Below are 27,450 nucleotides of genomic sequence, written 5' to 3'. Positions count from 1 at the left end.
TTGCGACTCCAAAGAATCATACATATTTATACATTTGAACATAAACACTGTTATTGCTGCTTTCTAGCACCAAGTCTAAGCAAACATATCTGCATTGACTCTTACCTATTCATTTGCTTAAAAATATATAGTTTTGGCCAGGCACGGTGGCTCACACCTGTAATTCCAGCACTTTGGGAGGCTGAGGAGGGATCACCTGAGGTCAGGAGTTCATGACCACCATGGCCAAAAATGGAGAAACCCTGTCTCTACTAAAAAATACAAAAATTAGCCGGGCGCCTGTATTCTCAGCTACTTGGAAGGCTGAGGCAGGAGAACTGCTTGAACTGGGGAGGCAGAGGCTGCAGCGAGCCAACATCATGCTACTGCACTTGTCTAGGTGACAGAGCAAGACTGTGTCTCAAATCAAATGTATATGTATAGGTATATGTATGTGTATATAGTTTAAAAGTTTAAATTTTAACTTATTACTCCACTTGTTCTACACCTGTTCTAAGTAACATGTGTTCTCGAACGTTATAAGCTTGCTTCCTAAATTTTCCATCTCGGTATTTATAACTCTGTGGTCTGTAAGCTTAGTTTGGCTCTTTAGGTTTTAAACTTATCCCAACTCTTAAAATATGTATCTACAGGCCGGGCGCGGTGGTCAGGCCTGTAATCCCAGCACTTTGGGAGGCCGAGGCAGGTGGATCACGAGGTCAGGGGTTGGAGACCTGCCTGGCCGACATGGTGAAACTCCGTCTCTACTAAAAATACAAAAATTAGCCAGGTGTGGTGACAGGTGCCTATAATCCCAGGTACTCGGGAGCCTGAGGCAAGAGAATTGCTTGAACCCGGGAGGCGGAGGTTGCAGTGAGCTGAGATCATGCCACTGCACTCCACTCTGGGTGACAGAGCAAGACTCCATCTCAAAAAAGAATAAATAAATAAATAAAAAATATGTATCTATATCCAGGGATGGACAAAATTTCATCTGTGCATACTTTTCTAACTTATGAGACCTTTCTTGACCCCCAAAATTCTTGGTATAAAAAGCTTTACATTTTGTTGAAGATACTATAAGTTGCAAAGTTATATAATATACTAGTGATAGACTAAATTTTAAAACACATACACCCACATACTTTTCTACTAGTACACTAGTTTTCCTTAAGTTATATGTCATACAAATAAAAATTCCTCTCATTTAGGATTACTTTAAATCTCTCTTAAATGTTTACTTCTCTAAACATTTGAATCCCTCATAGGGGCAACCTGTAGCCATAGATCATATAGCTGGAAGGGGAAAGGCTTACAGAATACCTGATTTTATAGGTGAGGCAAAAAGATACTCAGAGGATCAGGATAGGTGCTGTTTCCAGTGAAGAATGAAACATTCTGACTAAGATGAGGAATAGAAGAATATCTTGCCAAGTTAGTGAATGAGGTTAACCCTAATAAGATAATGCACTTCTAAAAGACAGCACTTGAAAAGAGCAAGAAGCCAAGATGATATTATAAGAGAAAGATGTCACTTACCAACTGCACCTGACCCAAATGTATCATCATTGAATTGATCAATCTCTTCATCTTCTTCTCCCAGTCCCTGAAATGCATCTTCATCTTCATCCAGAGGACAATCCTCCAAAGACTAAAAAAAGAGGAAAGACATTAGTTATTCATGAAATTCACACCCTCATTTTAAAAAGGTTCTAAAAATGTTCATCTTACCTTCTCAATGAACATAATTGCTTCATTATGACTTTTTGTAAAGATAGCATTTTCTACTTCCCAATTTCTGACACTGGAAGATTTCATCAACTTTCTTTCACTTTCTATTTCCTATTCCTTATTTAATTCTCGCCCCACCTCACAGCATTCCATTTCTCTATTTTATCAAAAATCCACTAACAGCAGTTCCTCATGCAACCAAGAAATTAAGTCCACAACTTCCCTTATATCACTGGTTGGAAAAGTGATGACAACTAATAATGAACCCTTTATTTTCTTGTATCTTTATGTATCTTTTCTAGCAAAATTCTCATCTTTCTCATTATATTCATGTCATGTTTTCAACTATTATTCCCTTTCAAAGCTTTGTCTTCATTTTCCATCTTTTTTATCTTCCCTATAGGCCTAAACTCTAGTGATTAAAGTTAGGTCTTCAACCACAATAAAATGAACTCTGGAAAAGCTGTGATATGACAAGTTCAAGTTCTGGCTCCACTTCTACAGTCAGTGTGAACATGGGCAACTCAGAAAATTTCTAATTAGCTCATCAAATACCTTTATAGAACCTATTGTATCTAAGGCTCTGTGCTAGGCTGTAAGGCTCAGTCTCTTACATCGTAATGCAGAGACTATACCAACTATGGCAGAGAGTTGTGATGATCAAAGCAGGCAAAGATTACAGATTATCAAACAAAAGCTAGAGATCACCACATCCTAGGTAGGTTAACTTCACTTCAATTTTACTCAACTGATTTATTCTCCAAGTTTTCCTTTCGGTTTGGTCTTGGATCATTCCTATCAAGTATATCTGTCCTCAATTTTCAAAAATTCGGAATCAGAATTCCATAGTCGATCAGTAGATACGTTTGTGATACACCTTGCCTGGCTACCTCTTAGCTACCCTGTTTACAAAGGAAATATTAGGTCAAAGGGCATTATTCTCATGCCAGAGCCCTTCCAAACTTATGCAAATAGGCATGCAGCTGCCTCCTTATCAAAGGCAACTTCCAGCAGCACTCCCTTCCAAATCACAAAGATCTACTTTACCAAATCACTGCTTTTTCAATTAAAAATTCTTAAGGATCATTTACATCAGTTCTTTCATGCTACAAACCCAGAAAGTTTACGTCCAGAGATTAGGAGTCGCTCAAGGTCATACAGTGAGTTGGTGACAGGGTCAGCACTGTTTGTTGCTATTGCTACATTCCCGGGACCTTCACCAAACCCACGTCTCCCAGCACTACTAGCTCAGAGGGAACTTCTGCTGGACACGCCCCCCTCCCAACTCGGAGCCCTCTTTAGTAAACGGGCTGGGGCCCTAGTCCAACGGCAAGCCCAGGCCCCCTTGACCTGAAGGTAGCCTGTGTGAATGGGGTGTGTGTCAGTGTAATTCGAGTGGAGGTGGGTGGGGGGTGGTTCCGGGTCCAGGGCGGGAAACTCGGCTCTGGGAATTCCCGGGTGACTCCTACTCAAGAAAAGCACCCGGGTAGATGCAATACTGTACCCTTGATGGCTCCTCTAGGGGTGGGGGCGGGGGTGTGGTCTGGTTACAGCACTTAACGGGCCCTCCCCACCCCAAAACGGAGGCCAACTTTCCCCAGCGGCAACTAATGGGACTGTCTCGACCCCTGAAGCCAGCTCCCAGCCCTAGAATTAGACCCGCGACCCCAGGCCAGTCGCGTCCAGCTAAGTCCTGCGACTCCCCAAGCCCGCCCCTTGCCCCGCAAGAACACGGGACCGGCGTGCGGAGCGGGAGTGAGGGAGAGGGGCGCGGGAGGGAGGGAGGGGTCACTTCCGGTCGCAACAGCTCACCTCGTAGCGGAACATTATTGGGGAGGGGGGCAGGGAGCGGGGAGGGGAGAGGGGGAGGGAGGGAAGAAGCGCTGACTCCCCGGCTCCTCCGCGCGCGGGTCCTCAACCGGCTCGCGACCCCTGGTCGCCGCCGTACGCCGGAGCGTGCGTGGGGACGTGCGCAGGCGCGCCTCAGGCAGGGCGGCCACCCGGCTCGGCGCCCGGCGGCGGCGGCTGCGCAGGGACAGATTTGGCGTCCTGCTTCCTAGTCTCAGCGGCGGGAAGGAGGTCCCGTGGCGAGAGACTGCGCACGCGCTGCCCGTCGTCCGCTGCCTGGTGATCTGGGCTTGCAGCTCCGCCCCCTCTTTCTCCGCGCCCGCTAGGCTCTTGGGTTGGAGCTGAGGGGCAGGTCACGAGTTCTCCGTCACCCGCGAGGCGGAGAAAACCCTTGTGATTGTCACAGGGTATGGCTCTGAAGAATCCTGGGCTTAGCCTGGGCTGGGAAACATGGAGATTCCCTGGCTGTTTTTCCAACGTCCGACTCACTCTTGGGGTTGCTCGGGGGTCTCCACGTTACGATCTGCGCCTTGCGCAGGGAAAAAAGAATGGAAAGTTGCTCGTCTTCGAAAGGGGCGGACTTCTTCGCCACTTTCAGTGGCTCGTCGCCTGCTGAATCCGCAGCAGGTCAGGGCTGTGATTTATGTGGCTCTAAACGATGACGGCCCCCCCTTTTTTTTTTTTTTTGGAAATGCCGAAGACAGGTTCTGGGAGGTTTAACTAGGGTGGTATTTTTAGGCGCCAGTCTCATCAGGCGCGAGGAGCTGCAGAGCCTTGAAGGGCAGCACGGCCATGGGCTGCGGGCCACGCAGCAGCAGGGTCTTCGGGCCGGGATGCGCCGCTGGGTGACGCCACTTCCTTAGAGGATCGAACCCAGAGAGGACTGTGTCCAGCTTAGAAGCTGCGGACCCCTGGTTCCAGAATTCTGTTGGGTGGTTTGTTACTTCTAGCACGTTCCATGCCCTTCTTGCCCCTTTCCCTTCAGACAAAACTTGCACCACAAAGAGTGAATTCTTGTGGCTTTCGCAATCCGTTTCTTCCCTGGGCGTCTTAAAATGCAGCCTCGCCTCGGAATGGCATACAGTAAATCTCCTAAATGTTAGTGTATCTGCATCAGTTTGAGTACAGGAAACGTTGAATTTGTGAAGAAAAGTTCTGGGTGGGAGTTCGTGCTTTGCCACTGGTTAGGAAACTTTGGGCGACTTACCGAAACCTCTCTAAGCCTTAGTTTCTTGTAAAATGGGTATAATTACACCTGCCTCATGATGTTAACACTACTACTAACGATTGAAGGCTGCCTGGGACTCTGCTAGGCGCTTTATATGGATTGTCTCATTGAATCCTTCCTTATGTGCTCCCCATGAGGTAGGTACTGTTATTTTCTCAGTTTATAGTTGAGGAACCTGAGAATTAGCGACATTAAGTAGTTTGCGTCCAACCACCCAATGGCGAGTGGCAAAGCTAGTAGCTGAGATTTGTCTGATTGTTAAAAGCCCAGTGTCTTAATCACTGTGCCAAGATAAAAGCAAATGTTGACATGGGCCAGGCCTGAACTTTAAAGAAGTGGAGGAGGCTAGGGATAAGATGATTTATTGGTTTTCAAACATGCATGGAACATTATAAAATATCAAGTACTAAGTAACAGTACCTCTTAATAATTACCAAAGAATTGGTGCCATGTAGATCAAGGGTTAGCAGGCTGTGGCCCACAGCCCAATCTGGCTAGCCACCTGTTTTTGTAAGGGAAGCTTTGTTGGAATACAGCCAACCTTATTTATTTGCATATTGTCTTTGGTTGCTTTAATGTTATAAAGTCAGAATTGAGTCGTTACAATGGATACAGTGTGTCCTGTAAAGTGTAACATATTTACTATTTGGCCCTTTACAGAGTTTGCTGATCCCTGATCTTGCAGATAATGTTTTCTGATCATTATGTAAGATATCAATAGTAACAACAGATTAGGAAAAAAAGTCTTAAATTTTCAACAAAAACAACAACAACAACAACAAAAACCGTCTAGGCCGGGTGTGGTGGCTCATGCCTGTAATCCCAGCACTTTGGGAGGCCGAGGCGTGTGGATCACGAGATCAGGAGATCGAGACCATCCTGGCTAACACGGTGAAACCCCGTCTCTACTAAAAATACAAAAAAATTAGCTGAGCATGGTGGCGGGCGCCTGTGGTCCCAGCTACTTGGGAGGCCGAGGTGGGAGAATGGCGTGAACCCGGGAGGCAGAGCTTGCAGTGAGCTGAGATCTCGTCACTGCACTCCAGCCTTGGCCACAGAGCCAGACTCCCTCTCAAAAAAAACAAAAACAAAAACAAAACAAATACCCCTCTAATTCACTGACTACTTAAGATAAAATAACGGAAAGCAGAAAATATTTACAACTGAGTGATAAATGTGTTAATATGTCAAAACTTTTAGGACACTGACAAAACAATTTATATAATAAAATAGGGGGTGGGTGTGATGGCTCATGCATGTAATACCAGAACTTTGGGAGGCTGTGCTGGGTGGATTGCTTGAGCTCAGGAGTTGGAGACCAGCCTAGGCAACATGGCGAAACCGCGCCTCTACAAAAAATATAAAAATTCACTGAGTTAATTTTTTTTATTAGCTGCTCTGCATTATTTCTGGTATTAGTGTGCACTATTAGTGTGCACTGGTATTAGTGGTGTGCACCTGTGCCTGTAGTCCCAGCAGCTACTCAGGAGACTGAGGACAAAAATAGGGAAGGCTGAATATAAATTAACTATAAAATAAACCCAAAGAAAGTACAAGGAAAGAAATGCTGTAGAGCAGGAATTAAAGGAACAGAAAACAAGGTGTCATAGACAGGATCAACAAAATTTCCCATTTTCTCTTATACACCTGTCTGTGAGGGAGATTGAAAGTCCCTTTAAAAGAATAATGTATTTTTAGGCAGGGCACTGGTGGTGTACAGCTGTAATTCCAGCACTTTGGGAGGCTGAGGCAGGTGGATCACGAGAGTCAGGAGTTCGAGACCAGCCTGGCCAACATAGTGAAACCCCGTCTTTACTAAAAATGCAAAAATTAGCCTGGCGTGGTGGCACTTGCCTGTAGTCCCAGCTACTCGGGAGGTTGAGGCAGGAGAATTGCTTGAACCCAGGAGGTGGAGGTTGTGGTGAGCTGAGATCGCACCACTGCACTCCAGCCTGGATGAGACTCCATCTCAAAAAAAAAAGAAAAAAAAAAAAGAATAATTATTCTTTTTTTTTTTTTTAGCTGCTTAATAGGCCCATTATTAAGATGGAGAAGGTACAAGTTCTTTTCACAGGTGGTTCTTTAGACATAAGGTATGACGTCTCTGGGAAGTGTCCCTTGAGTGGTTGGGAGAAGGGAGGTGTCTCCTGCATGCCAAGTATGTGGGAAAGGTTATTGACAGCTGAGGAAGGCCGTCAGTTAGAGAAAAGCCACCACACCAGCTTTCCTTGTCATTATCTGTGCTTTCTGGAGGTTCTGTAAGCCATTATAGTATTTACAGACTATACGTTGTTTCTTTTTTACTTTTTTTTTTTTTTTAAACCAGACAAGGTCTCACTCTTGTTACTTGGGCTAGAGTACAGTGGCATGATCACAGCTCACTGAGCTTCGACCTCCTGGTGTCATGCCATCCTCCTGTCTCAGCCTCCCAAAGTGCTGGGATTATAGGCGTGAGCCACTGCACCTGGCCTGTTTCTTTTCTAAATGTAAACAAAAAATGACATAAAATTTACTTTCTTGTGAGACTAGTTTCAGATATTTTCATCAAGTAACTTACATCTCTAAAACACTGATTTCAAACTTTAGCATGGATTTAGAATTGCCAAGATGGCTTGTGAAAACATAGACTACTGGGCCCTATCCCCAGAGTTTCACATTCAGTAGGAGGGAAGTCAGGCCTGAGAATCTGCATTTGTAACAAGTTGCCACATTATGCTGATGCTACTAGTTCTGTGACTACACTTTGAAACCCCACATTGTCCATTAGTGCTTGCAGGGTTATAGAGGGAGAAAAGAGTAGTGGGCTGCACCCAGGGTCATTTCTCATGTAGTGAAAAAAGTTATGACAAACCTCCCAGAAAGTAATGGGAACCCTTAGTGCAACAGATCTTAGGGGAAAAGATTTACCCATATAATAAAAATAACTGTTTACAAGGCAAAATTTATGATGGACTAAACATGGCCACAAATTCTTTGACAGTTCTCACATTTAATAATTATCTGACTAGTTTTTATTATTTACTTTTCAGAGGTGGGGTCTCACTCTGTTGCCCAGGCTGTAGCGCAATGGTGTGATTATAGTTCACAGCAGCCTCAAACCCCTGGGCTCAAGAGATTCTCCTGACTCATCCTTCTGAATAGCTAGGGCTACAGGTACACACCACTATACCCAGCTCATTTATTTTTTATTTTTGTAAAGACAGGGTCTCACTCTGTTGCCCAGGCTGGTCTCGAACTTCTGGCCTCAGCCTCCTCCATAGCTGGGATTACAGGCGCAAACCAGCACACCCTGCTACTTCTCCCATTGGGAGGTAGGATCTATGTTCCCTTTTCCTTGACTCTGGACTGGGCTATAACTGCTTTGACTAATGGAATATGGAAGTGGAGATGCTCTGCCAGTTCTGGGTCACCTTTAAGAAGATTGGCAGTGTAAGTCCATGTAAAATACCTGGCTGCTTTGCTGAAGAGCTCACATTTACTGAAATTACATAAAGAGGAAGGTGGGTCCAGCTGTATTTAGCTTATTAACCATCCCAGTCAAGACACCAAGTATGTGTATAAAGCTGTCTTGGACTCTTCACACCTGTTCAGCTACCAGCCGAACATTGTGACTCCATTCCATGTCATGTAGAGCAGAAGAATCACTCAGTAAAGCTGCTCCCAAATTCCTGGCCCATAGAAGTATTTTATATATATGTATACATATATAGAATAAAATGGTTGTAGTTTTAAGCCACAAATTGTATTGTTTGTTTTGTTTGCTTGTTGTTTTTTGAGACAGGCTGCAGTGCAATGGTGCAGTCATAGCTCACTGCCACCTCAAACTCCTGGGCTTAAGCCATTCCCCCACCTCAGCCTCCCCAGTAGCCAAGCCTTCAGGCATGTGCCACCACATGTGGCTATATATATATGTACATTTCAACCACAAAGTTTTAGAGTCATTTATTGCTCACTAATAGATAGTGGGAATGTGTCCGTTTAGAAAAATTATACAAAACTTGGAAATAAGGAAAAAGGATTGTTGTGTGCCTTGCAGTGTTGTAATAAGAGCATTATCTAACAAGCCTGCCTAAAGGTCATTTAAAGTTCTACAGAGAGGTAACCTTGTTTGACTTAGTGTTTATTATTAACGAGACCAGACTCAGTAAAGTTAGATATTAGTTTATAGAAGATTAACAAGTTGCAAATTATTTTTGTCCAGTGGAGATAATTTCATTTTGGTAGGAAAGATCATCTCAAAGGAGACAGTTTTATTGCCACACAGAACATTAACCAATGTTATATTTAACTTTTGAGTCTTAATTCAGCATTTTCCCCCACTCTATATAGTTCATAGTTTCTTGTATCCTCCTTTGAATCAGCTTCACCACCTTGCTGTTTCTTTTCATTAATAAGATAAATAAATATTTTGACACATGCTCATAATATAATTGAAAGAGAATAATTTTTATTTAGCTTTTTGAAAGTTATGCTTTGGCAAATAAACTTTTTTTTTTTTTGCAGGGGATTCAACTCAATACATGTTTATCGAGAATCTATTATGTAAAATGGTGAGACGTGATATTTATGCTATAGCCTACTGTACAATGGTATTATGTCTTTAAAAACCCAATGTACATACCTTAATTAAAAAATGCTTTATTGCTAAAAATGCTAACGATCATCTGAGCCTTTAGCGAATCTTAATCTTTTTCCTGATGGAGGGTCTTGCCTTGATGTTGGTAGCTACTTACTGATAAAGGCAGTGGTTGCTGAAGGTTGGGGTGGCTATGGCAATTTCTTAAAAAAAGACAAGGAAGTAAGCCACCTCAATTGACTCTTGCTTTCACGAAAGATTTCTCTGTAGCATGCAATGCTGTTTGGCATTTTACCCATGACTAGCATTGTCTTCACTAGCATTGGAGAACCTGTGCTCAAGATGGTTCACTTACATGGCTGTTGGCAAGAGGTGTCAGTTCCTTCCTGGCTGTTCATAGGAGACCTCAGTTCCTTGCTACATTAACATCTCCATAGGGCTTCTTGATTGTCCTCAGGACATGGTAGCTTCTTTTAGAGTGAGTAATCTGAGGTAGAAGCTAAAGCCACAATACCTTTTATGACCCCCCCTCCCCTCAGATGTCAAACACTGTCACTTCTGCCACATTCTATGTACTAGAAATAAGTTACTAAGTACAGCTCATACTCAAACGGAGAGGAATTAGGCTCCACTGTGTAATGGGAGGAGTTTCAAAGAATTTGTGGACATATTTTATAGAACCACCACGGCCTACTTGAAGAAGAACTGACCTTTTAATCATGGCAAATTTTCTGGACAGATAAATAGATTCCAGGGTTGGAATGATGTCAGCAAGATGGTGGTATAGGAGGTCACCTGCTTTTATGCCCCAACAATAAGAATTCTTCACCCATCCAGACAAAAGTCTCTTTGTGGTAGCCTCAGGACTCAGGTAGAAGGTTGTGGAAGCCTGATGGAGCCTAAGGCCTAGGAGGGTGATTTTGAGAGTGCAAGCCTATACCCAGTTGGCAGACCCATCAGTTGTGCTCCCAGAGTCAAGCCTGGGGAAATGGCCTCATTCCCCAAGGGTCTTGGCAACAGCCCCTACTGGCCTTGAGGCTACCACCAAAACCGTCTGCCAGGGAGTGCAGGAAGAATCGTGCACACCAGTGTCTCAGCAGGGAAGGCTCATCTGCCTGCTGACATTGGTTTTGGCAGTTTCGACTTGAAAGTTGTCTTGTGGCTCAGCTCCACCCCTCCTCAGCTGTGGTCCCAGCTTAGTACTACTTGCTGGGAAATTGCTTCCCAAAGGGAAAGTTGTCCATATCTCACAGGAGTTCATCTGATCCTCTGCAATGGGCTTTCCAGTCTCTGTCCAACAGCAGATTCTGAGACCCAGTCTCAAGTCTGGCCCCACACCCATCTAAACCAATGGGATGGGTTTGCTGACCTCTGTTCCATGGGGGCCCCTGAGGGGGCCCAGTCTCAGCTCCAGCCCCTCTTTCCACATGTGGGGATTATCCTGCCTGTGCAGGGAACTACTGGGAGGGGTGTCTGTCCAGGCCACTGGGACAGGCTTCTGGGCTTGGGTCCCTGGCTAGCTTATCTATACAGCCTAGGTACCTTCCTTCAATCTTCCTCAGGTCCATCCTGACTGGGGTGCTGTGTCAACCTCAAAGTCCTTGCAAAACTTGTGGTGAACCTGGGCTTAGGGCCCCCTCTAGTGCTGAAGTGGCTGCAACAGCCACAGGCTTAGGAAACACAAGTCAGGTTGCTTAAAACTTCTAGACAGGCCTATTGAAGTAAAACAGGGACAAACAAAGCCAAAATGCAAAGACTAGAATAAATACCTAATACACAGACATTGATGCACATCTGCAAGCATCCAGAATAAGCAGGGAAATTTGACCTCACCAAAAAAAATAAGATGCCAGTGACTGACCCTAAAGGGAAGTTCAAGAAAACACAGAGAAACAATTTAAAAATTTATCAGAGAAATTTAACGGAGATATTGCAATTAAAAAAATAGAAATCTAGGCCAGGCACGGTGGCTCAAGCCTGTAATCCCAGCACTTTGGGAGGCCGAGACGGGTGGATCACGAGGTCAGGAGATTGAGACCATCCTGGCTAACACGGTGAAACCTCGTCTCTACTAAAAAATACAAAAAACTAGCCGGGCGACATGGCGGGCGCCTGTAGTCCCAGCTACTCGGGAGGCTGAGGCAGGAAAATGGCGTAAACCTGGGAGGTGGAGCTTGCAGTGAGCTGAGATCCGGCCACTGCACTCCAGCCTGGGTGACAGAGCAAGACTCCGTCTCAAAAAAAAAAAAAAATAGAAATCTTGGAGCTAAAAAACAATGAATATTGAAAAATATTAGTAGAGAGCATCAAAAGCAGAATTAATCAAGCAGAGGAAAGAATCTGTGAACTTGAAGATAGGTTATTTGAAAATATACTGTCAGAGGAGAAACACGAAAAAGTAACGAAAAGGAATGAAGAAAGCTTATGGGATTTATAGGATAACATCAAAAGAGCTAATGTATGGGTCACTGGAGTTCAAGGGGAAGTAGAGAAAGATAAAGGAGTAGAAAGTTTATTTAAAGAAATAATAGCAGAAAACTTTCCAAACCTGGAGAAAGATACAAATATCCAGGTACGAGAAAGTCATAGGCCACCAATCAAATTTAATCCAAAGAAGACCACCCTAAGACATACTATAATTAAATCGTCAAAGGTAAATGTCAAAGAGAGGATGCTGAAATCAGCAAGAGAAAATAACAACATAAAAGGGACTTTTGCAGTACGCTTAGCAGCGGACTTCTCAGCAGAAACCTTGTAGGCCAGGAGAGAATAGGATGATATAGTCAAAGTACTAAAGGAGAAAAAACGCTGTCAACTGACAGCAGTGTACCCAGCAAAGCTGTCCTTCAGAAATGAAGGAAAAACAAAAACTTACCCAAATAAACAAAAGTTGAGGGAGTTCATCACTACTAGGCCTGCCTTACAAAAAAATGATAAAGGGAGTTCTTCAAGCTGAAATGAAAGGATGCTAATGAGTAACATGAAAACATCTAAAAGTACAAAACTCACTGGTAAAAGTAAGTATATAGTAAAATTCAGAACATTCTGATAATGTAATGGCAGTATAATCAATATACTAAAAATAAAAAGGAATCAAAACAGACTGCCAGGAAAAACCCCTTAACCACAAAGGAAGACAGTAAGAGAGGAAGAAGGAAAAGAAATGCAATACAAACTAGAAAACAATTAACAAAACGACAGTAATAAGTTCTTACCTATCAATAATTACCTGAATGTAAAGGAATTAAATTCTCCAATTAAAACACATGAAATTGCTGAATCTATCTATCTATATGTATGTATGTGTATATATATCCAAACTACATGCTGCCTAACCCTAATGTTGCACCTCAAGGAACTAAAAGAGAACAAACTAAACCAAAAATGAGTAGGAGGAAAAAATGAATAGAAGGAAAAATATAATAAACATCAGAGCAGAAATAATGAAATAGAGACTAAAAAAATACAAAAGATCAACAAAAGTTTTTTGAAAAGATGAACAAAATTGACAAACCTTTATCTAGATTAAGAAAAAAAGATTGAAATAAAATCAAAAGTGAAAAAGGAGAAATTACAACTGATACCAGAGAAAAAGAATCATAAGAGAATATTATCAATAATTATATGCCAATTAGATAACCTAGAAAATTTAGAAAACAATTAAATTAGATAACCTAGAAAAATGGATACATTCCTGGGCACATACAGCTTACCAAGATTGAACTATAAAAAAATAGAAAATCTGAATAGAACGATATTGAATAAGGAGACTGAATCAGTCATAAAAAGTCTCCTATTAAGGACAAGTCCAGGACCTGATGGCCTTACTGCTGAATTCTACCAACATTTAGAGAACTAATAAAATTATTCTGAAATCATTTCAAAAAATTGAAGAGGAGGAAATTGTTTCAAATTCGTTCTATGAAGCCAACATTACTCTGATTACAAAACCAGACAAGGACACAATGATAAAAAAAAACTACAGGCCAATAACCTGGATGAAAACAGATACAAAAATCCTCAACAAAATACTAGTAAACAAATTCACCAGCACATTAAAAATATTCATTATGACCAAGTGGGATACATCCCAGGAGTGCAGGGATGCTTCATTATATAAAATCAATAAATGTAAAATATTACATTAACAAAATGAACAATAAAATCCATATGGCCAATTCAACAGATGCAGGAAAAGATTCAACAAAATCCAACATCTCTTACTGTCAACAAATTAGGTATAGAAAACTCTCAACAAATTAGATATAGAAAAAATATAACTCAACACAATAAAGGCCATGTTTGACAGACCCACAGCTAACATCATACTGAATGGGGGAATGTTGAAAGCTTTTCCTTTAAGATGTGGAACAAGACAAGGATGTCCAGTTTTGCCACTTCTGTTCAACATAGTACTGGAAGTTGTAGCCAGAACAGTTTGGCAAGAGAAAGAAAGAAAAGTCATCCAAAGTGGGAATAAAGAAGTTAGATTTTATGTGTTTGCAGATGACGTGATCTTGTATATACAAAACCCTAGAGACTCCCCCCAAAAACTACTAGAACTAATACATTCAGTAAAGTTGTGAGATACAAAATCAACATATAAAAATTAGTAGCACTTCTGTATGATAATGGAAAAGTATCTGAAATAGAAATCTAGAAAACAATCCTAATTATAATGGCTGCACAAAATAAGATGCTTAGGAATAAATTTAACCAAAGAGATGAAGTATCTCTACAATGAAAACTATAAAACACTGATGAAAGCAATTGAAGAAGACACAAATGAATGGAAAGATATTCCATTTATTTTTATGGACTAGAAGAATTAATATTGTTAAAATGTCTCTGCTACTGAAAGCAATCTACCAATTCAGTGCAATTCCTATCAAAATACCAATGACATTCTTCGTGGAAATAGAAAAAAAATTCTAAATTTTTTATGGAACCACAAAAGACTCCAAATACCCAAAGCAACCCTGAGCAGAAAGGACAAAGTTGTGAAGGCATCATACTGCCTGACTTCAAAATATATTACAAAACTATAGTAACCAAAACGTCATGGTATTGGCATAAACAGACATATAGACCAATGGAACAGAATGAGACCCAGAAATAAATCCACACATTTGCAGCCAACTGATTTTCAACAAAGGTGCCAAGAACACACCTTGGGCAAAGGATAGTCTCTTCAATAAATGGTGCTGGGAAAACTCAATATCTGGATATTGAAGAATGAAATTAGACCCTTATCTCTTATCATATAAAAAAAAATCAACTCAAGATGGATTACAAGAGTTCCATGTCAGTCCTGAGAATATAAAATTATTAGAAGAAGGCCTAGGGGAAAAGCTTCATGACCTTTGTCTGGGCAATATTTTTTTTTAAAAGAAAACCTCAAAAGCACAGGCAACAGAAGCAAAAATAGACAAATGGGATCACAGCAAATGAAAAAAGCATCTAAACAGCAAATGAAATGATCAAGAGTGAAGAGACAACATACAGAATGGGAGAATATATTTGCAAAGTATACATCTGATATATAAGGAACTTAAATAACTCAATAGAAAAACACCAACCCAATTTAAAAATGGGCAAAAGACCTGCATAGACATTTCTCAAAAGAAGACATACAAATGGCCAACAGATATATGAAAAAAAATACTCGACATCACTAGTCATCAGGGAAATGCAAATCAGAACTACAATAAGATATCACCTCACTCATTAGAATAGCTATTACTAAAAAAAAAAAAAAAAAAAAAAAAAGATGAAGATGTGGAGAAAAAGGAACTTTTACACACTCATAATGGCAATATAAATTATTATAGCCATTATGGAAAACAGAATGGAGGTTCCTCAAACAATTAAAAATGGAACTATCATATGATCCAGCAATTTCACTACTGAGTATATTTCCAAAGGAAATGAAATCAGTATGTTAAGGAGATACCTGTACTCCCGTGATTATTGCAGCACTGCTCACAAAAGCCAAGATATGGAATCAATCTAAGTATCCATCAGTGGATGAATGGATAAAGAGTATATGGTATATATACAAAATGGAACATTATTCCATCATAAAAAAGACAAAATCCAGTTATTTGTGACAACACATATGAACCTGGGGACATTATGTTAAGGGAAATAAGCCAAGCACAGACAGAAAGACAAATACCACGTTCTGTTACTCATGTATGGACTCTAAAAGGGTTGATCTCATAGAAATGGAGTAGAATAGTGATTTCAAAAAGTTGATCTCATAGAAATAGAGTAGAATAGTGATTTTAAATAGTTGATCTCATAGAAATTAAGTAGAATAGTGATTATCAGAGGCTGGAGAGGGTGAGGGAAGGTGAGGAGAGATTGGTCAATTGGTACAAGGTTTCAGTTAGATAGGAGGAATAAGTTTTGGTGGTGTTTTGCACAGTAGGGTGACTATAGTTTACAATAATGTATTGTATATTTCAAAACAGCTAGAACAGAGGATTTTAACGTTCCCACCACAAATTATAATTGTTTAAGGTAATAGATATGCTGATTACGTTGATTTGCTCATTACACTGTGTATACATGTATCAAAACATAACACTGTACTCCATAAAAGCATACAATTATAATGTGTCAACCAAAAACAAAATAACACTAAAAAGTAGATTATGACATTATGATACAAATGTTATAAAATACCAGTGATGCAAACAATGTGGAATTGTAGGAACAATTGTAGGATGATACAGACTAATTTATAGAACACAAAAGGTAGCCAACAATAATCAACCCTTAGGGTAAATGTGTGTTTAGTATGTGATAAAGATGATACCTCAATTCAATGGAAAAAGGAAACATAATTTTAAAAATTATGCTAATGCAACCGGTAGAAAAGTTCCAGATTTGTACCATAGCATACAACAAAATAAATTCCAGAATAATAAATAGGTTTCATGTAAAATTTTAAATCATAAAGCAGCAGGAACAAAATATGAATGGATATTTTTATGACTTCAGGATAAAATTTTAGAATGTATGATAAGACTGGAAAAGTCAGAGCAAAATGTTGATTATTGAATTCCATAATAATAAAACATACATAAAAATAATTAACAAAGTTTCAAAATGATTTTTACACACATTTTAGAGTGTTAGCATAAAATATAGACTTCAAAATCAGTCTCAAAATTCTTTAAGCACTTTAGAAAAATACACAAACATTGCAAATGGCTATAATGTATGTGATTAGATCAATTTAATAACTGTAAACAAGGTAAATAGTTGACATTGCAAACCATCAAATTGACAAATGAAAGAAAGAACGGAAGGAGGGGAAGGAAAGGAGGGAAGGAAGGGAGGAAAGGAGGAAGGAATGGAGAAAAATAGTAGGAAGGAGGGAGGGAAGAGAGGAAGAAAGAAAAAAGGAAAGAAAAAGAGAGAAAGCAAGCTAGTCAGTTCACTGTTGACCATAAGGTGAACACTTTGTAAATAGCTTGTGGGAATAGAAATTAGTACGTTTTTTTAATGCAGTTTGCCAGTGTGTATCTAGAGGTTGAAACAAAACAAAACAAAACAAAACAAAAACTGAAACGAAAGTTCGACATATGAAAATGCGTATATCGGGGTAGATTATGGGCAATTACACAAAGGAAGTCCATAAGATCTTTCTGAGTTTCATAATCATTAACTACGTTTTGAAGTCTTGCATTGCAATAAATAGCTGTTTTTTTTCTTTTAGGACACGGCTCTTCTTGGAGAATATGCTCGCATTCATTTTCTATGTGGTGCTGCTTTTTTGGAAATTCTTCTATGATTCTATATACATGGACATGAGCATTCCCTATTACATTTTTTCATCTTCTGTGCCATCCATCTATATTGTTTTGGGCATGTGGAAATTCATACACTTACATGCAGACCATAAATTTGGCAGAAACAATACTGGTGATCAAACAGCAACACCATTGTGTGTCTTCTTAGCTTACTTTGCACATAATTATTTTCGAACCAATCAGCAACTTCACTGACTTCTTCAGGCAAATGCAACTTTAATTTGTTCAAAGTTTCTAGAATGTTATCAGCTGAAAGGAATGCCAATGCAGGCAAATTATCCATTCTCACACTGAAGTTGTCATTGTCAATCATGTGGCCAATTCACTCATCTGAATTTTTCACCAAATGCATTGGGATGAATTTTTTTAAAAAGCTCTTTATTGGTAACACCTTGAAATTCATTTTTAGAAGTCTTGATTGCACCTAATTCCAAATCTGTCATAACTAGGGAAACTGATGGCGTAACTCTGAGTCTGAGGCTGACAGGAACCTGGGGATTGCTAGTGAGTCCTGGAGTCCAAAGGCTGCTGGCCTGGAGTTCCAATGTCTAAGGCATCCGAAGAAAAGTATGTTCCAGATCTCAGAGAGAGGCCAATTTGCTTCTGGTTTGTGTGTGTGTGTGTGTGTGTGTTTTTGAGAAAGGATCTTGCTCTGTCACCCAGGCTGGAGTGCAGTGGTATGATCTTGGCTCACTGCAACCTCTACCTCCTGGACTCAAGCAATCCTCCCATCTCAGCCTCCTGCACAGCTGGGACTACAGGCATGAGCCACCATGCCTGACTAATTTTTTCTTTTCTTTTCTTTTCTTTTTTTTGGTAGAGAGAGGATTTTTTGCCATGTTGCCCAGGCTGGTCTTGAACTCCTGGGCTCAAGCAATTTGCCCCCCTCAGCCTCCCAAAGTGCTAGGATTACAGGCATGAGCCACCATACTCAGCCTGCCTTCTGTATCTCTGGGCTCTCTAGGTCCCCAGCCCATTGAATGGTACTAGCTGACATTGAGGGCAGATCTCCCCCACCTAATCCACTCAGACTCACACACTAATCTCCTCTGGAAACACCCTCACAGACACACCTAAAATAATGCTTTAACAGGTTTCTAGGTATCCCTTAATCCCGACAAGTTGACACCTAAAATTGAGTCCACAAGTCCACCTTTGTCAATTTGGCACCAACATTCATCTCTTTAAACCACAGTTAATTTCCAGATAGATACAATAATAAGGTAATAGTTCTGCCTAATGTGATGCAACTGTCACATGATTGTGATTTTGGGGAATTTAAATATAAGAGATTTTCAGTTTAGAAATTTTGATCTTTCAGGATTTCAACATTTGGGATTCTGTATGGTGTTCGAGATTGTGATCCAAACCCCTTGATGGCTGTCGGCCTATGAAATGCTGATCAGCAGTAATTTCTCCACTTTTTATTAGATTCCAATGATGAATCCCTGGATTGGCTCCCGCTGTTATGGAAAGGGGTCCTGACCCAGAACCCAAGAGAGGGTTCTTGGATCCTGTGCAAGAAAGAATTCAGGGCAAGTCCACAGAGTAAACTGAAAAGCAAGTTTGTTAAGAAAGTAAAGGAATGAAAGAATGGCAACTCCATAGGCAGAGCAGCAGAATGGGGTGCTCGTTGGCTATTTTTATGGTTATTTCTTGATTGTATGCTAAACAAGGAGTGAGTTATTCATAACTTTTCTGGGAAAGGGGTGGGCGATTCCCAGAACTGAGGATTCCTCCCCTTTTTAGACCATATAGGGTAACTTCCTGACATTGCGTGGCATTTGTAAACTGCCATGGCGCTGGTATTATGGCAGACCAGGTCTCACTAACGCAGGCCTCCATTACAACTGTCCCAGCACTGACTGAGTAGCCAGGTTAAACATTAAAAGCTGATGGAGCCAGTGCCCTTATACAAAGCCTGGAAGGTAACAAAGAGCCCACCAAGAGTTTTACCTTGGCTTTTCCTGGGCCTTGAAGCATGGCAGGGTGATGAAGGAATTCTTAACAGGACCCTTTTAGGATTAACCAAGTTTTATTGGGGGTCTGAAGAAACTCCCCAGGCCTCCACAAACAGGTTTACTGGGGTCTAAAGGAACTCCCCAAACCTTTACGATTTAGCAGGAGACATGATAAGGGTAATCACCCCAGCACCTAGACCCATTTAGATTAAATAAACTGACTGAGGCTCCAGAAAAAGGTCTTCAGGCTCAGACTTTAGTTATAGATTAAAAGAAGTTGGCCGGTCGTGGTGGCTCATGCCTGTAATCCCAGCACTTTGGGAGGCTGAGGCGGGCAGGTCACCTGAGGTCGGGAGTTTAAGACCAACCTGACCAACATGGAGAAACCCTGTCTGTACTAAAAGTACAAAATTAGCTGGGTGTGGTGGTGGGTGCCTGTAATCCCAGCTACTTGGGAGGCTGAGGCAGGAGAATTGCTTGAACCCGGGAGGTGGAGGTTGCCATGAGTGGAGATTGTGCCATTGCATTCCAGCCTGGGCAAGAAGAGTGAAACTCCGTCTCAAAAAAAAAAAGTTAATCACTTGTGTCTTTACATGAATGCACACTTACATATAAACATACAGCTTAGAAGGTATATAAGCTCTGGAAAACTATAATTTTGTGTTGATCTGGTAATAATTTCCAGGCCTTCTCCCTTCTCCGGTCACAGAAATGAAAACTCTGTTCCTCCCTGTTTATCTGCATCTCATCCACGAGAAATAGCAGCTCAACCCTCAGTTTGGTCTGGGAACAGTAGAAGTGTCCTCTAGCATGCTAATGCATTATAACTAGTGTATAATGAGCAGTGAGAAGGACCAGAGGTCACTTTCATTGCATTGCCGTTTTAGTTTTGGTGGGATTTGGCTGACTTCTTTACCATATGCTGTTTTATCAGCAAAGTCTTTGTGACCTGTAACCTGTGCTGACCTCCTATCACAGCCTGTGTCTTAGAATGCTTAACCTTCTAGGAATGCAGCCCAGTAGGTCTCAGCCTTATTTTACCGAGCCCCTATTCAAGATGGTGTTGCTCTGATTCAAATGCCTCTGATACTACCACCTCCACCAAACTCCTCTTCCACCATAAGGCTTAGAATAAGGACTGGCACAGGAAGGTCAACGAATAAAAGAATGAATGTGGCCAGGCGCGGTGGCTCACGCCTGTAATCCCAGCATTTTGGGAGCCTGAGGCAGGCGGATCACGATGTCAGGAGATCAAGACCATCCTGGCTAACACGGTGAAACCCCGTCTCTACTAAAAATACAAAAAAATTAGCCAGGCATGGTGGCGGGTGCCTGTAGTCCCAGCTACTCGGGAGGCTGAGGCAGGAGAATGGCGTGAACCCGGGAGGCAGAGCTTGAAGTGAGCTGAGATTGCGCCACTGCACTCCAGCCCGGGAGACAGAGCGAGACTGTGTCTCAAACAAACAAAAAAAGAAAGAATGAATGGATGCATGGTGGGAGCAGGTGGTAGAGTGGATGCCATCCTGTCTCCTGTTTTGAGGGCCTACATCCCTGAAGGCATGCAGACCCAATGGATTTACATATCCATGTGTCTTTTTGACCCTTTGTCTTTTAAGGCCTGCTCAAGTTCCACTGCTTCAAGAAAATCTGTCTGGCAACTCTATCTGCTGGTGATCTTTCTCTTTTCATTAAATCATACTTCTTTCTATAAACTGAGTTTCATAGGTTTTGGTATTGCCTCTATAATATGCCTATAAGGCCCCTTGGGTCAGAAGACAGGGCTTACTTTTTCTCTGTATTTTCTGGCACAGTGCTGGGCACATAGTAAGTGCTTAGCCTTAGGGTCCAGGGCACAAACTTGAGCTCTAATCTTTCCTTTATGTAAAAAGGGGATAATAATAATGACAGCTTTCCTACCTCAAAGGATTGGAATGATAGTCAAATGAGATAATGGGTATGCAAAAATATAATAGGAAAGTACACAATAAGCTCTGTGTGTGTGTGTGTATGTGTGTGTGTATGTATCTTTAAGGTCATTACTCACTTGCAACCGAATAGCTCTCGCTGAGTTGTTTAAGTCCCACCTTCCTGAAGGTCATATCAGCCCTTCCCAAAATATGTAGTAGAGTCAGCTGCTTCTTATGGCAGTATATTGGGTCCTGGAATCCTTCCAGGGGAATGCCAAAACCACGATAGGCAATGAGCAGGATTGTTATGGAGATTGGTGGAGAGGCTCAAATGGAAGATTAGGAGTAGGGAAAGATATTTTCAAGATACCTTCCTTAATAAGATTTTTTAAAAAAATCTCATTGTCTTCTGCTTTTTTTTTTTCTTTCTTTCAATATGGAGTCTCCCTCTGTCACCCAGGCTGGAATGCAGTGATGCAATCTTGACTCACTACAACCTTCGCCTCCTGAGTTCAAGTGATTCTCCTGCCTCAGCCTCCCAAGTAGCCGGGACTACAGGCGTGTGCCACCATACCTGGCTAATTTTTTTTTTTTTGTATTTTTAGTAGAGACGGGGTTTCAGCATGTTGGTCAGGCTGGTCTTAAACTCCTGACCTCGAATGATCCGCCCACCATGGCATCCCAAAGTGCTGGGATTACAGGTGTGAGCCACCATGCCTGGCCCCTCATTCTCTTCTTGATGTTGCAAATGCAATGCAATAGATGATAGAAGCCACTCTATCCTGTATCTGATTGTGCAATATACAAAAAAGGGAAAAAATGAAGAAAACCAATATGGAAACCCAGTGGCAAGAATTCTTGGGGTCCTTGGCTGGGCAACAACATTAAGAAGTGCAGGGCCATAAAAGCATTTATTTATTTATTTATTTATTTTTTTTTAGAGTCGGGGTCTCACTCTGTCGCCCAGGCTGGAGGGCAGTGGCATAATCATGGCTCACGCAGCTTGAGCTCCTGGCCTCAAGTGATTCTCCCACCTCAGCTTCCTGAGGTTTTGGGATTACAAGGATCAACCATAGTCTTAGCACAATTATTTTTAATGGTGCTAATGTGGAGAAGATTTGATAAATATTTTATCTATAACAATGGCATTTGTTGAACTTAATAAATTACTTCTCTATTTTTAATCTATTCTATTCCCAATATCCTTCCACAAAAGATTTGAAGCAGCTTAAAGATACATCTAATCCAAAAGTTAAAAACACATGGTTGGCCGGGCACGGTGGCTCAAGCCTGTAATCCCAGCACTTTGGGAGGCCGAGACGGGCGGATCACGAGGTCAGGAGATCGAGACCATCCTGGCTAACACGGTGAAACCCCGTCTCTACTAAAAATACAAAAAAAAAAAAAAAAAACTAGCCGGGCGAGGTGGCGGGCGCCTGTAGTCCCAGCTACTCCGGAGGCTGAGGCAGGAGAATGGCGTAAACCCGGGAGGCGGAGCTTGCAGTGAGCTGAGATCCGGCCACTGCAGTCCAGCCCGGGCTACAGAGCAAGACTCCATCTCAAAAAAAACAAAAAAACAAAAAAACACATGGTCAAGAAGATTGGGGTAAAGAAAAAAATCTGTCAGGATTGTAAAAAATACAGTAGTAAGATTGCTATGCAGAAAGGCAAAGCATGCACTCCTCTGCGGTTTAGAGAGTGGCCACCTATAGGCATCTGAGCTTCCCAGTAGCCAAGAGAAAGAATAAAAGACAATTAAATTTGAGAATTTTAAAGTCATATAATAACATACAAGTATATGAAGAAATCTAAGTTTTTTTGGCATAACTTTCGATGTAAAAGGGTCTTTTCCTACAGTTTTCAAAGGAGAATATACCATATATTAAAACACATCAACAATGATAATAACACTAGCTGTCTTTTATTGGGCATTTAAGTATGTATCAGACATTGTTTTAGGTGCTTAGTTAACATGTTAACTCATTTGAGTCCACAAAATCTTATGGAGTAGGTACAATTATCATTCCCATTTTACACATAAAGAACTGAGGCTCAGAGAGAGTAAGCAAATTTCCCAAGATTATACAGGTACTAAGTGCTGGCTCAGCCTCACTCCAGAGCCTGTGACCTTAACCATTAATTCTCAATGTAGGCTAATGGTGTGTCATTGACATACAAGGCACTTTGAGCAGTTCTGGAATGGGCCATCACAATCAGTAAAAGGATACAGCTATTGATTGTCTAACTTGATTTTAGGGAATAAACCTAAACTTTTAGAGCCTGATTAGCCAGCAAGTATTTCAAGAAATGCTCCACGAACACTGTTTTACTCAGGCAGGATCTTGATAGGAATTGGAAAAGAGAACATTTCTGATTATAGTTTCTCCCCAAGAGCAGGAACACCTATATTCTGCAATAATAATAAGTAAGAAGTTTCACATTTAATGTACAAGATTTGGACATGATTGGTTTTCATTTCTTTAAAAAATGTTTTTATTTCAATAAGTTTTTGGGGAATAGGTGGTGTTTGGTTACATGAATAAGTTCTTTAGCGGTGATTTCTGAGATTTTGGTGCACCCATCACCTAAGCAGTGTACACTGTACCCAATGCGTAGTCTTTTATCCCTCACCACCCCGCACCCTTTCCCCCGAGTCCCAAAAGTCCAATGCATCAGTCTCATGCTTTTGCGCCCTCATAGCCTAACTCTCATATACAAGTGAGAACATATGATGTTTGGTTTTCCATTCCTGAGGTACTTCACTTAGAATAATAGTCTCCAATTCAATCCATGTTGCTGTGAATGCCATTAATTCATTCCTTTTTATGGCTGAGTAGTATTCCATGGTGTTGCCTGGAGGCTAACCAACACAAAACCAGTGCACTAAACAAAAACAACCAAGGACCCTCACAGAGTCCACTTCACTCCCCTGCTACCTCCACTGGAGCAGGTGCTGGTATCCATGGCTATAAGTCCTAAAGACGGATCCCATCGCAGGACTCTGCAGACACTCCCCAGTACCAGCCCAGAGCCTAGTAGCTCCACCTGGTGGCTAGTCCCAGAAGAGCAAAAATGATTACTACAGATCAGCTTTCAGGAAGCCCCATTTATAGGGGAAGGGGAAAGCATCATATCAAGGGAGGACCTCAGGGGACAAAAAAAATCTGAACAGCAGTTCTTAAATCCCAGATCTTCCCTCTGACATAGTCTACCCAAATGAGAAGGAACCAGAAAAACAACTCTGGTAATATGACAAAACAGGGTTCTTTAACATCCCCCAAAAGATCATACCAGCTCAACAGCAATGGATCCAAACCAAGAAGAAATCTCTGAATTGCCAGAAAAAGAATTCAGAAGGTCAATTATTAAGCTAATCTAGGAGGCAGCAGGGAAAAGTGAAGTCTAATTTAAATAAATCAAAAACATGGTACATGGTTCAGGATATGAAAGGAAAATTCTTCAGTGAAATAGATAACACACATAAAAGACAATCACAACTTCTGAAAATCAAGGACACACTTAGATAAATGCAAAATATACTGGAAAGTTTCAGCAATAGAACAAGCAGAGGAAATAACTTTAGGCTGGTGCAGTGGCTCACACCTGTAATCCCAGCACTTTGGGAGGCTGAGACGGGCAGATCACCTGATGTCAGGAGTTCGAGACCAGCCTGGCCAACATGGTGAAACCCTGTCTTTACTAAAAGCACAAAAATTAGCTGGGTGTGGTGGCGCATGTCTGTAATCCCAGCTACTTGGGAGGCTGAGGCAGGAGAATTGCTTAAACCTGGGAGGCGGGGGGGTGGCAGTGAGCTGAGCCAAGATCATACCACTGCACTCCAGTCTGGCTGACAGAGCAAGATTCCATCTAAAAAAAAAAAAAAAAGAAAGAAATACAGAACTTTAGAGCTAGAAGACAAGGCTTTTGAATTAACCCAATCTATCAAAGACGAAGAAAAAAGAATTTTAAAAAATGAAAAATGAACAAGGTCTCCGAGAAGTTTGGGACTATGTTAAACATCCAAACCTAAGAATAATTGGTTTTACTGAGCAATACAAGAAATCTAAAAGTTTGGAAAACATATTTGAAGGAATAATTAAGGAAACCTTCCCCAGCCTTGCTAGAGGTCTACACATCCAAATGCAAGAAGCTCACAGAACACCTGGGAAATTCATCACAAAAAGATCATAGCCTAGGCACGTGGTCATCAGTTTATCTAAAGTCAAGATGAAGGAAAGAATCTTAAAAGCTGTGAGGCAAAAGCATCAGGTGACCTAAAAAGGAAAACCTATCAGATACAGCAGATTTCTCAGCAGAAACTCTAGAAGCTAGAAGGGATTGGGGGTCTTACTTTTAGCCTCCTTAAAAAAACAATTATCAGCCAAGAAGTTTGTATCTGGAGAAAGTAAGCTTCATAAATGAAGGAAAGAGGAAGTATTTGCCAGACAAAAAAATGCTGAAAGAATTCACCACTACCAAGCCAGCACTACAAGAACTGCTAAAAGGAGCTCTAAATCTTGAAACAAATCCTCAGAATACACCAAAATGGAATCTCCTTAAAGCATGAATCTCACAGGACCTGTATAACAATAACACAATGAAAAAACACAAGGTATTCAGGCAAGAAATAGCATGATGAATAGAGTAGTACCTGATATCTCAATACTAACATTGAATGTAAATGGCCTCAGTGCTCCATTTTGAAGATACCGAATGGCAGAATGGATAAGAATTCACCAACCAAATTTCTGCAGTCTTGAAGAGACTCACCTAACACATAAGGACACACATAAATTTAAGGTAAAGGGATGGAAAAAGATATTCCATGGACATGGACAACAAAAGCAAGCAGGAGTATTCTTTTTTTTTTTTTTTTGAGATGGAGTCCTGGGCAACTCTGCTCTGTTGCCCAGGCTGGAGTGCAGTGGCATGATCTCAGCTCACTGCAACCTCCATCTCCCAGGTTCAAGCAATTCTCCTGCCTCAGCCTCCTGAGTAGCTGGGACCACAGGTGCCCGCCACCATGCCTGACTAATTTTTGTATTTTTAGTAGAGATGGGGTTTCACCATGTTGGCCAGGCTGATCTCCTACTCCTGACCTCAGGCGATCTGCCCCCCTCGGCCTCCCAAAGTGTTGGATTACAGGTGTAAGCCACCGCACCCAGGCCCCATTTTCTAATTTAACTTTATTTACTCATTGGTCTGAGCCACTGGAGTGAACCCTAGTGGCATTAACTATGTGAAGGAAATAGTCTGAATGGCTAACTAGTTTATAGAGGTAGTAATTAAACAAACAAACAACAACAAATAAACTTTCCTTTTTTTTTTTTCTTTTAGAGATGGGGTCTCACTTTGTTGGCCAGGTTGGTCTTGAACTCCTAGCCTCAAGCAGTCCTCCCACCTTGGCCTCCCAAAGTGCTGGGATTACAGGCATGAGCCACCGTGCCCAGCCAACTTTCTTTTTTTAAACTAAAAATGTCTGGCAGGCCGTAACTCAGTTTTAGGAGGGCCCCGTCTGACACTCACGGTCTCTTTTTGGGGATTACCCATATTAGTGGAGGAAGATTAAATACAAAGTCAAAAGTCTCGGTTAAAATCCCAGATCAGACACTGATGAACCGTGCAAACTTGGAAAAATCATTTCACCTCTGTGCATTGTGGTTTTGCCATTTGCAGAGCTGAATGTTAACTATTGCCCAAGAGACTAAGTAAAGTAGTATCTTTATAGGATTGAAATAAAATATAAATGAAACTTTGTAAATGTCAAATTATAACACAAATCATATGGTCAGTGACGATGTCCTAATTGTTCCTAACTCCTCATCACACGCTCCTACATCTTCATTGTGGCTGCCATCCTGATATCCGCTCTGCAGAGGGAAGGTAGAAGGCTTTCCCCACTTGCTCCTTCCACCTGGTTTAATTCTCCTCCAGCACAATGAACAAGCCTCACCTATTTGTGCCCCAGCTCCATCTTCTCTTGTGAGAGGGGCAAGGTAGTGTCTACGGTTGACACATGCGTCACTCGTGTGCTAAACCCCTTGATCTGCAGCATGAGGAAGAAGGAACTCAAGCATGCTCTTTTTAAAAAAGAAGAAATGGCAAGGTTCTTGCTGCTCAGAACATATTGACTCTTTCTGGATATTGTTGATCAAGAAGCTATTTCTACCTGGAAAAGAAAATTGAATGAACCATACAGAATCATACAGAAGTTAAGGGAAAAAAGACATGTAAGTGTCAGGAACTGTTGTAAATTCTATTAACTCTCCTTTTGTTGCTGTGCATCCATTTTCTGGCTGTGAAGACACAATGTCTCTTTTCATCTCTAAAATCAGCCTGCTTGTGAGGCCTGTTGAAAGTACCATCAAGGCCGGGCGCTGTGGCTCGCGCCTGTAAT

At 41.3% G+C, this 27,450-nt stretch overlaps 1 protein-coding gene and 1 long non-coding RNA gene across 3 annotated transcripts in view; one reads left to right on the top strand and one right to left on the bottom strand.

The window, feature by feature from the left end:
* Positions 1-3,679, bottom strand: part of PATL1 (PAT1 homolog 1, processing body mRNA decay factor) — a 33,290-nt gene extending 29,611 nt beyond the window's left edge. The window contains exons 1-2 of the mRNA XM_037999270.2: positions 3,523-3,679; positions 1,519-1,630 (exon numbers count right to left, since the gene is read on the bottom strand). Coding sequence (XP_037855198.2) covers positions 1,519-1,630; positions 3,523-3,537 — 127 coding nt within the window. The 5' untranslated portion in view covers positions 3,538-3,679. The remainder of the gene's footprint in view (positions 1-1,518; positions 1,631-3,522) is intronic.
* Positions 3,680-3,906: 227 nt separating this feature from the next.
* Positions 3,907-21,575, top strand: LOC140711803 (uncharacterized). 2 transcript variants are annotated; one of them, XR_012093089.1, is made up of 3 exons: positions 3,907-8,097; positions 9,290-9,336; positions 17,092-21,575. It is a non-coding gene; the product is annotated as an uncharacterized lncRNA (long non-coding RNA). The 2 variants fall into 2 exon arrangements; XR_012093088.1 differs by lacking the exon at positions 17,092-21,575 and having other exon boundaries at positions 9,290-9,437.
* The last annotated feature ends 5,875 nt before the right edge of the window (positions 21,576-27,450 follow it).

This window comes from Chlorocebus sabaeus, chromosome 1 (genome assembly GCF_047675955.1).
Source record: "Chlorocebus sabaeus isolate Y175 chromosome 1, mChlSab1.0.hap1, whole genome shotgun sequence".
Classification (NCBI taxonomy): domain Eukaryota; kingdom Metazoa; phylum Chordata; class Mammalia; order Primates; family Cercopithecidae; genus Chlorocebus; species Chlorocebus sabaeus.
The sequence above is the reverse complement of the archived record's forward strand: the minus strand, read 5'-3'. Positions and strand labels throughout refer to the sequence as shown.